The 11679-nt window shown below is 40.2% G+C and overlaps 1 protein-coding gene and 1 pseudogene across 1 annotated transcript; one reads left to right on the top strand and one right to left on the bottom strand.

The window, feature by feature from the left end:
* The first annotated feature begins 7943 nt into the window (after window positions 1-7943).
* On the top strand, window positions 7944-8936 carry LOC141631894 (E3 SUMO-protein ligase MMS21-like; annotated as a pseudogene).
* A 185-nt stretch (window positions 8937-9121) lies between these two features.
* On the bottom strand, window positions 9122-10796 carry LOC141634093 (anthocyanidin 3-O-glucoside 2'''-O-xylosyltransferase-like). Its single transcript, XM_074446395.1, has one exon. The coding sequence runs from the start codon at window positions 10636-10638 to the stop codon at window positions 9262-9264; it is 1377 nt and encodes a 458-aa protein (XP_074302496.1). The 5' UTR covers window positions 10639-10796; the 3' UTR covers window positions 9122-9261.
* Window positions 10797-11679: the final 883 nt, after the last annotated feature.

Raw genomic sequence — 11679 nt, 5'->3', positions numbered from 1 at the left:
AAAATAAGTCAAGAGGAAGTGTACCTCCCACCAAATAATTGGCATAATCTGCAAACCATGGGGTATTTGCAGCTACAGCTAGAAGATGGTCGTCTGGAAAAGAGTCATCAATGGGCAAAATCTCTCTTCCTGAAAATCTCAATCTGGACAAATGATCTGCAACAACATTTTCAGCACCAGACTTATCACGGATTTCTAAATCAAATTCTTTTAACAATAAAATCCATCTAATAAGTCTAGGTTTAGCCTCTTGTTTGGTTAAAAGATACTTTAAAGCTTCATGGTCAGTGTGAACAATAACTTTAGAACCAACAAGATAAGCTCTAAATTTGTCTAATGAATAGACAACTGCAAGAAGCTCCTTCTCTGTAGTAGCATAGTTGATTTGTGCATCATCGAGAGTCTTGCTTGCATAGTAAATGGCATGTAACACCTTGTCCTTTCTCTGCCCTAAAACAGCTCCAACTGCATAGTCACTGGCATCGCACATAATCTCAAAAGGAAGGCTCAAATCCGGTGATCGGATTATGGGAGCTGAGATAAGAGCTTGTTTGATCCTGTCAAAGGCTTGAATACACTTGTCAGTAAACACAAAAGGTGTATCTTTATGAAGAAGCTGAGTTAGAGGTTGAGCAATTTTGGAAAAATCCTTAATAAAGCGGCGATAGAACCCTGCATGACCAAGAAAACTACGCACACTTTTAACATTAACCGGGTACGGGAGTTTCTCAATTACCTCAACCTTAGCTTTGTCCACTTGAATACCCTTACCTGGCACCAAATGACCGAGTACCACCCCTTCAGTAACCATGAAGTGGCACTTCTCCCAGTTGAGAACAAGGTTGCTCTCCTCACAGCGCTGCAAAACTTTAGTCAAGTTTCTCAAGCAAATATCAAAATCAGTACCATATACACTGAAATCATCCATAAAGACCTCCATTATAGACTCTATGTAATCAGAAAATATGGCCATCATACAACGCTGAAAGGTAGCAGAAGCGTTACATAAACCAAAGGGCATCCTCCTATAAGCAAATACACCATACGGACAAGTGAAAGTGGTCTTTTCCTGATCCTCAGGATGAATGGGTATATGAAAGAAACCGGAGTAGCCATCTAGGTAACAGAAATAACTATGACATGCTAATCTCTCTAACATTTGATCAATGTAAGGAAGTGGGAAATGGTCCTTTTTAGTGGCCGTGTTCAACTTCCTATAGTCAATGCACATCCTCCACCCTGTAACAAGTCTAGTAGCAATCAATTCATTCTTATCATTCTTTACTACTGTAGTACCTCCCTTATTAGGTACAACTTGGACAGGACTGACCTATTTAGGATCAGAAATAGAGAAAATAATACCAGCATCAAGTAATTTCTGTACCTCTTTTCTTACCACCTCCTGCATTGGAGGATTTAGTAAATCTCGACCTTGCGACCGGGCTTGTGGCCCTCTTCCAAATGAATTCGATGCATACAAAAATCAGGACTAATACCTTTGAGATCATCAATGCTATACCCAATTGCCTTTTTATGAGTTCTCAAAACAGTCAACAAAGCAGATAGTTGACCTTTAGTTAGGCTAGCATTGACGATCACTGGGTTCATTTCACATTCATCAAGAAATTCATATTTGAGATGAGAGGGAAGAGGTTTCAGTTCAGGTTTCTTTACCTCAGTTACCTTAGGTGTGACACCCAAACTGTATACCTTATGATGTGGGCATTCCTCTCCAGTTAGAAGCCTCTCAATCTGATGAACTTCTGGACTCCATGAACTCGTCTGATCAGCTGGATTCGTGACAAGGGCAATCTCCAGAGGATCCCTGTCCAAACACATAGGAAGACACTCATCAATAGTAAAATCAACAACATCTATACTATGACAAGTTTCTTCTATCATGGGGTTTTTCAATGCTTTTTCTAAGTTAAAATTAATCATATCATCCCCCACAGCTAAGGTCAATCTCCCTTGCCTAACATCTATGACCTCCCCCGCAATATGTAAGAACGATCTGCCCAAAATGATAGGGATTTGGTTGTCTTCAGCTATGTCCATGACAACAAAATCAACGGGGATGAAAAACTTCCCAATACGAACGGGAACATCCTCTAACACACCCAATGGGTGCTTAACAGTTCTATCGGCCATCTGCAGTGTCATATTAGTAACTGTCAACGGACCCATATTTAATTTCTTACAAATAGAATACGGCATAACACTGACGCTAGCTCCTAAATCACAAAGAGCTTTACTAATAGAAAGATGACCAATTTGACAAGGGATAGAAAAACTTCCTGGATCCTTTAATTTCGGTGGTGAGTTAATTGGCAACATGGCACTGCACTTCTGAGTGTAAGCAATAGTTTCCACCACGTCAAAGGATCTCTTCCTTGTCAAAATCTCCTTCATGAATTTCGCATAAGCCGGCACTTGAGTAATTAATTCAGTAAAAGGGACACTTACCTGTAGATTCTTCATGACCTCCATAAACTTACCGAATTGCTTATCCAGCTTGGATTTTTGTTGTCGATGAGGAAAAGGTAGTGCAATAGTTATGGGCTCGGCTTGCTTGTCCTTAGAAACAACTTTTGAAACACCGTCAGCTGTCGATTTTGGTTCCTCGATCGAGCCAGGGGTGACTCGATCGAGCTGTCTGGATCCTCGATCGAGTCGCCTGTGACTCGATTGAGGAACCTCTGCAGGTTCAGCTTCTTCGTCTTTTGTACTTTTATCGTCAGCTCGTGTTTCAACTTCGTCAGGTTCTTTTTCATCATCACTAAGCTCCAAATTACCCAATCCTTTGGGATGCATATAAGGGACCTCATCAACAATAATGGGCACGTCTTTCTCAAGGCTTTGTAGGTCGGGATTCACATAAGAAGTACCGCTCCTCAGCTGAATAACATTAGCTTGCTCATGAGCTTGTTTACCTTGAGGAGGAAGACCCACTGCCTGTTTTGATGGGTTTTGAAGTGCCATCTGAGCCACTTGATTATCTAGCATCTTGTTATGGGCAATCAGCTCAGAAATTTGAGCCGTCTGCTTCTGCTGCATCGACAAAGTTTGTTGCAAAAGGTTGCGCAACTCTGCCATATCATTATTCGGAGCTTGTTGAGGAGTTTGCTGAGAAGGCTGCTGATATTGATTGTTAAATTGTTGTCCTCCTTGATTTTGCCTTTGATATCCCCCTTGTGGTTGACTACCACGATTGTTGGAAGGGATATAAGTGTTCTTTTGCGGTTGTGACTGCTGCGGGTTTTTCACATTCTGGCTAGACCATTGAAGGAATGGATGTTCCTTCGTTCTTTCATTGTAAAAGTTGGAGAAAGGTGTACCTTGTGCACCTTGTCTGTAAGCCTGAAAGGCATTAACCTGCTCCAATGTGCTCATACAATCAGCTGCACCGTGACCATCCAAACCGCATCTAGCACAAGACTCCTCTACTTGCTGACTCATAGCATGAACTCTCTCTTTGCTACCCAATGATTGGGTAGTCTTTATCTCAGCAATCTGGGCAGAGATAGTCTCATTTTGTCTTTGCCAGGGCACTATCAACTCCGATTACCTCGCGTGCTTCCCTAGGATTTCCATATCTGGCGGTATGGGTAGCAATCTGATCAATCAACTTCCACGCGTCACCATCATTGGTGTTATCTTGAAACCTCCCATTAGCAGATGAATCCAAAAGGGCACGATGATCGTCAAACAACCCGTTATAAAACTGGTTGCAAAGGAACCACTTTGAGAAACCATGATGGGGAACTGATCGAACTAAACGCTTGAAGCGAGTCCAAGCTTCATTCAAATCTTCAGTAGCTCCTTGCTTGAAACTAGTAATTTGATTCCTCAAAGCATTAGTCTTTTGAGGTGGGAAGTACCTCATGTAGAAAGCAAGAGCCAAGGAATTCCAGTCTGTAACTCCTTCAGTATCCATATCCATATCTCTCAACCACTCAGCAGCTCCATCTTTCAGGGAGAAAGGAAAGAGCACCTGCTTAACCTGATCTTGTGTCACTCCAGCTGTTAATGGAATAGAACAGCAGTAAGTGACAAATTTCTCCATGCGCGTCGCAGGATCCTCAGCAGCTGTCCCTCCAAACATATTTCGTTCCACCAAATTGATATACGATGGCCGAATCTCAAAAGTTTCATTGGTAGTAGTGGGCAGCTTAAATCCTTGTGGGATAGAAGCTAAGGTCGGCTCAGAGTGACTGGCTAGAGTAGGCATGATGATAGTTTCGGGAATATCAGTCGTGACTGGAATTTCAGGAATAGGAATTTCGTCCTCTTACTCTTCGTAGGACCGACCGGCTGTCTCTGTTGAGCTCGCCGTTTCGACGTCAAGTATACTCAAGTCTTCTACTTGACCCACTTCTTGATTAAATTTCCGTCTGTAGCGAAAAGTCTTCTCAGGTTCAGGATCAAAAGGAATAATCTCGGACCTATTAGACCTGGGCATAAACGGAACTAACAAGAAAAGTGTGAGAACAGTCTCAAGGAACTGGGTTCCCTGAGACAAAAAGACAAAATAAACACAAACAAACTAAACAATTGTTGCTTCCCCGGCAACGGCGCCAAATTTGATGTGGCTAAAGTCGTATTACCAAACCAAAGTAAATCTATCTCAGGACTAACAAGAATAGCTAGTATTAAGACAGGTATCGAATCCACTGGGAGGCGGTAAAAGTTAAGTTTGTAAATATTTAAGCTGTCTAAAGGTAACCAATTTCTGGGGGTTTGCTTTGTTTTGATTCTAATAACTAATTGCAAGTAATTAAATGAAGGTTTTAACGATAATATTAAAAGTCTAGGATTTACGGTTCACTAGGTCAATCAGTCGGGGATTATCAATCAATTGCTAAATCTATCAAGTTGTTTAAGGTCATAAGATCGGTCGACTCAATTATGCCCTTTAGATCGATTCTAACATGCGGTCGCTATGATTAGATACTACTTATTTGATTATCGCAGCCTATATTAATTCTAACCCGGTCGGCGATAGGATCAATTCGCTACACTAATTAATAACTCAGGCCTCAAGTTGATTAACTAGAAGAAGTACAATAATCAAACAACAACTTAAACGATATCAATAGGAATTAATCGATTTTCCCTTTTAATTAACCTAGATCCCCTTCATCCTAGATGAGGGAATTAGCTACTCATAATGATAACAACAACAATAATGATTAAGAATGAAAACATGATTGAAAGCATAAAACAATAATTAATGAACATAAAACAATCAACGATTAATTAATGAGGAAAGATTAGTACCATACAAGGGAAAGATTAGAGTTCTAAGAGAGTTTTCCAGCAGTATCCAAGTAAAATAAAGCGTAGTCTAACAATAAAACACGAGTTTCTAATTTATAACAAAAGATAATCGTTTTAGGAAATTCCGGAAATAAGTCTGCCAGAGAGGATCCTCGATCGAGCCAGAGGTGACCCGATCGAGGACAGCTGCTCGATCGAGCCAGTGGTGACTCGATCGAAGAACTTGCTTCACAGACAGTTTCTTCCCTTCTTTCACTTCTAGTCTTCGTGCTTCCTCGTTTCCCGTGCCATACTTCGTGTATTCTACTATGCCGTCTCCGCCATGCTAATCTTGGCTTGATCATACTCATAACGAGTCATTTCTGCATCAAAACACAAAATAACGGCAGTATCGACAATTCATTGAAATAAAGCATAATAAAAGGTATAATAGGCACGAAACGGTATGTAAAATGGTATAAAGGGAGCTATAAAAGTATATATGAAAGTGATACATCAGTAGAGTTCCTTAAAGACGGGGCAATAGAACAAGGAATGACCTTGTACATTACACCTGTGACATTTACCTTTATAAGGGTTGCGAGAGTTAGGGGTAGGAGCGGATTGGGTGGTAGGAGAAGGAGTGGTAGGGGCATGGAGCATGGGGTTGATAGGAGGGACGGTTTTGGTAGTATGGGCGAGCATGGGTGGCATTGGCGGTTGCAGGAAAGGGGTGGATATTAGTTTGTTCGGCAGTTTTGAGAGAATTCTTTGTTGAGGAGTTTTTCATGAAGTTCGACAAACGAAATAGATGTGTCAGGGGCATGAACGGCGTCTATGACTGACTGATAGCGTGTATCATCAAGATTGTCCAATATTCTATCAGTGATGTCTTCGACGGAGAGGGGACTACCTAGAAAGGCAAGTTCATCAGTGGTGGTTTTAATTTTGGTGAGGTATTTGGATACGGAGAGGGAGCCTTTGGTGAGGTATTTGAGTTTGAATTTCAATTGTTTGATGTGGCCTCGAGAGAGTAGGGCATAGGTTGAAGCGAGGGTGTCCCACGCTTCTTTGGCAGTTGTAGTGCGGGTAAGAAGAGCAGCAACGAGAGTGGTGAGGGTACGAGCTATAGCACCGTGTAACAACTTGTTTTGACAGAACCAAGTGTTGTACGGGGGATTAGGAGTTGACGCACTAGTTTTGTCAGCGGGAGGTATATGTGTGGAAGGAGCAACGACGGAGCAGTCCACATAACCGAACAGTCCGTAGCCAACAAGGAGGGGTTGGAGTTGCATCCTCCATTGTTGATAGATTGAGCCATCAAATTTTTCAACAAAGTGAATATTGACGACAAGAAAGGGATTATTGGGATCGTTTTTGTTAGGGATAATCGTGGCAGCCATCGGGAAGAGCGGATCGAAGGTTGATACCATGTAAAGGAATTGACAAAGGAGTTTTGGAAAAGCTTGATTTCATTAATTAGAGGAATCACATATTTATACAATACAATGGTAGCCTAAATCCTAAGTTAAGTATATACGAGAAGATTACAAAGGCTAAGATACAGTGAATACAATCATATCAAATAACTAACAAGATAAATAAAGATATGAAAAGATTAACCACAATCCTTATGAATATTCTTAACGATTACTTGAGCTCATTTCATTCAGTTTAATTTATATAAGTTTAGCCGTTTAGTTTATTTTGTTCTTCAGTTCAATTCTTTTAAGTTCAGTATATGTAGTTTCGATAATAAAAACCAGGGCATAAGCTCATTTGTAGCGAGACAGACTACATTAAAAAGGACATTAATTTTGTATGAGACGTTCTTATGACATTTTATTGTAAGACACGGTCCTCGTAACCCTAGAGTGTTTAATAGGCGAATTTTCAAAGAAAAATGCGGCGTAACGAGCATAAAGTTACTTAACTGTAAGGAACTTGTTTGCATTTCAAAACAAATTCATACGTTTGATTTTATTTACCTGAGCTTCAAGTGTTGATGTGATGTGGTGCCTTAATATCGGACATATAACTATATTGTGAAATAATTTAAAAGTATGTTTTTAGGATAAATGAAGTGTCGAATATTTCATCGTGTCTGAAAGTCAGAGCATCAGACTTGGGACAAACAACCAAGTGAACCGTCAAAGAAAACAAATTCAAGTAATGGCCGAGTAGGCTTTAGAAGGAGTCGGGGATAATTTACCATATGAATTAAATACGGGGATTAGGTTTTTTTAACCATATTTTGGCAAGTTTGATAGAGGCTAAAATATGAGCTCAGTCAATCTACTTTGTCATGGAGCATCCGAATTTGATGTGGTTCATAGGCTTCTAAATTTCCAACGATTCTGTTCAACATGTTCTTGACATTCGTCGAGCTCTCTTTATCATGTCATTAAGTTTAGCTCCATTCTGTGTTGTAAGGCGTTAAGGATCAAAAGCGTGTGCAGGTAAAAGAGATTGAAGATGCCCTTCTACAACTATTACTCCCTCCGTCCCGGTCAATTGTTGCCCTTTCGTTTTGGCACAAAAACCAAGGAAAGAGGAAAAGGCCAATAACTAAATGACAAGTGGAACAAATTGAATGAGAATGATCAAATTACTCATCAAGTTCATTCTTAAAATAGAAAGGACAACAAATGACTGAGACACCCCAATATGGAAAAGAACAACAAATGACCGGGACAGAGGGAGTATATGCTAACAACGAATGCAACTATTTTTCCAGTGTGATGAAATCGATTGGGAAAAATTACCAGCCTGGCCCTAGTCCACAGGTTCCATAACTGAACCTTCTTGTCCTCTTGTTTTTGTTATTGCTATATTTATGTGTGTGACAGTTCTGTTTCCGCTTAAATTTTTAGCTAACTAATTTTAAGAAGATGCTTGATGATGAAAAAAGAACATTTGAAGGGCATTCTGCCACAAATCTTCAAAATGATCCTCTCCTACGTTGCTTCAAAGAAGTTGTTTGGGTATGTTGGATTCAGTTATGTTGTTGTTATGCGGCCTTTATAACGGATGGTCGGATGTCTTGAATCGGTTTGGCTTGCAGAATGTTCATCATGCAGATCAGCCAATGCCTGGCGAAGAGCGTAAAGAATTCAAGATGGTTGCTGACTACTAAACACTAAAATGGCTTATACCAGAAAAATTATTGTTTGCTTCTTAACCAAATCGATCAAAAGATAAGATTGAGTACAAACCTGCGAACTAGCTCTGACAAATCAGTGACAATATGGTTACAGATCTTCTAGAAAAGGTGAAACGGGTTCCATTTCGCACAAGAAGAATGAGTTAACGACATCTTCTTACAAAATCGCAATCTATATTAATCTATTTAAAGATGCTATCTTTTCTATTGCATCTCCCTTGCTAAACGATCTTCTTACTATATTCAATATGGCAACATGGATTGTAAGCATGTCTACGAAAAAGAAGCAATTATGCATCATATTTGGCACACCACTAAGTCTAACAATTGTCCTGCTGAAGGTAAACACCATCAATTCTATATTTGTATGATTCGTCGATTCACTTCAAGAGTGGTTTGCGACGCCTTGTTATCAGTCGAAATATAGGAAATGCGTTCACAAAACAAACAAACTGAGACTCACGGTGCTGTCGAAGACTTCACTACTTTTAGCGACGACAATGATTCATCGTAGGTTAATCTGAGTGTGACGATGAATCTATAATTTCATTTTCAAAGACATTTCGGCTTGTCTAATGAAACTTCAATATGTACCTTATTCTCATCATATAAGTAAGCTTTTATACCCTCATCTAAGGATTTTCGTTTCCAAAATTCGACTAATTTCAAGACTATTCAACCGAAAATAAAACCCGAATTTAAGTCCAACACATAACTGAAATCTACTGCTTAAAATCTGCAAATTCTACAGTTCTAGGGTGATAAAACAATTGTGGGATTGTTTATTGTACATGAAGAACTGATAAAACTAAACATCCTTAAAATGGGAACATTTAAAATTAAGCAACAAGATTTAGCAAATCCTTAACAAAATTATCAATATAGCCACTCATAAACCCTTGGCTAGAAATCATATCCCTCCATTTTGCATGATTATTCTTAACCAAGCAACCAATTTCACTTTTTTCATCCATAACTGACATTATTGCATTACATAAACTCTCCTTAGACACCCATCCATTCTCTGTTTTCTCTACTTCCACAGCCACCTTAAGCTCCCCGGCCATTAACCTTGTGTTCAATATTTGATCGCCTAATTGCGGTACTAAAACTATTTGGCTCTTAGCCGTCAAGGACTCCCACATCGATCCAAACCCGCAATGGTTCACGAAACATCCTACGGATGGGTGAGCTAGTATTAGCGGTTGTTGGACCCACCCGCCCGTGATCACTCCTCTATCGCCAACTCGCTCCTTGAATCCCTCTGGCAAAGCCTCCTCGATTGAAGCGCACCCGGTTGGAGGCTTGACAGCAACGAGGAAGGGTAAATTGGTCATTTCAAATCCGAGGACTATTTCTTGGAACTGATCCTGCTCCAAGATGAATTGGCTCCCAAAAGCACAGAAGATGACCTCCCCTGGGGCATACTGGCCTAGCCACTCTGCCCATGGGGCGTCCAGTGACCCCCTGGCAGGACCGGACTCGGGTAAGATTGGTCCCGTCAGGAAAACAGGCTTGTTGTATTGGCTACCCATGTAGTCGCAAAACGAGCCTTCAATCTCACGACACGTACGTATGGCAATTGCGTTAGAAGACGCCACTGACATACTAACACGTTCATAAAACGTAAGCCCGCTACCGAATTCCAACCCTATGAAAAGTAAGCTCCTGGCCTCAGGCCCGTGTAGGACAACATCCTTGGAGGGGTAGCCCGGCGGAGGCTGTGCCACGTCCTCTTCCGTGATGGGCCTATCACGAGCCAAATTCCTAGCCGGGACCACTGCAATGGCAAGAGACGCAGCACAAACCACCTTGTAACACACAGTTTTGATGTTAAACAGAGATGCAACTTCAGGTATCCAATGAGCCATATCATAAAACATAAGGTCTACAGGCAATAGGGTGGCAACAATGGCCTTAACCTCAGGCTGGGTGAGGTCGAGGGCGGTAGCAAGGTGGTTAGTGAGATGGATGGGGATGTCGGAGGCCGTCTCTGTACCTTGTGGAAGAGGGTCGACGTGGGGGACGGTGATTGGATGAAGAGTGATAAGAGAAGGATGAAGATTAAGGAGTTCAAGGTGGAGTTTAGCCTTGTTAGGGAGTAAAAGGGTGGTTTTGTGACCTCTTTCGGCAAGTTTGTTAGCTAGATGAAGAAATGGTGTCATGTGTCCCATGGCGAACCATGGAAACATCACTATATGAAGTTTTTTCTCCATTAATCCTTCACACTGTTTCTTTGTTTGTTTTTTTTTTTTTTTTTTTTTCTTGTGAAGGAGATGGTGCTAATGATGGTGATTTTACCTTCACAATGAAATTCAAGAAAAAAAAATGAGATAAAATTCTTGTTAGATCACGATTCTTAAGGAGTTGGCCTTGACTGAGTAATACTATAAATCTTTATTTTTTCTAAAAATACTCCATTAGTGATCAGTTGGTTTTTTCACTCCACATTTGGAAACAGTTACTTTTCATTTTCTATCCCTTTCAAAGTTTGTATTTAAGTGAACACAAATTCTTGTTTGTGACGGCACATATCCGTCACTCTTGAGTGACGGATACCATTTTACCTCACAAAGTATCCACTTTTTCTCTCTCTGCAACACTATTCATGTGGTCCCTTTCTCCACTAACCCATTTTGTTACCATTTTAACTCACAAAATATCCGCCACAAATGGTAACCCGTCACAAGGGAGACCAATTGTTAAGTGAAATATACATGGTTCACCAAAATTATTATAGGAGTACCATGTAACAATAAATTCTGAAAGAGTTTATCTATGTTACTCCGACACTTCACTTAACTGCCGTGTCGATTGTCCGACACCTATCGTGCGATACTGCCACTTCACTTTAGAACAAAATATTGAAAAATCCGCATCAAATAGCCGTATCCGACACGTGTCAGACACAACACCCATGTCGGAGAGTCGGGGTAACACAAGAGTTTATCAACGATACGAAATATATCACACACAAAAAACACAATAGAAAATAAAATTATCCCTTCTATTCCTTGTTCAACATTTTTCCCATAAATGTTCCTAACGGTTCTTCCCTTATTAGTTTTTACAGTGCTAAAAAGAGGCATAAAAAATGAAAAAAAAAAAAAAAAAAAAAAAAAAAAAAAAAAAAAAAAAAAAAAACTGGGATAGAGACGGACCATGGAGCTTACCCTTTTAAATTGTATCGAAGCCCCAATTCATTATACAAAAAGATTTACATTTTCACAACTCTTAAACCTCAGGCCCCAGTTTTA

Source organism: Silene latifolia, chromosome Y (genome assembly GCF_048544455.1).
Source record: "Silene latifolia isolate original U9 population chromosome Y, ASM4854445v1, whole genome shotgun sequence".
NCBI lineage: Eukaryota > Viridiplantae > Streptophyta > Magnoliopsida > Caryophyllales > Caryophyllaceae > Silene > Silene latifolia.
Note: the sequence above shows the minus strand (reverse complement) of the source record. Positions and strands in the feature narration are given on the sequence as shown.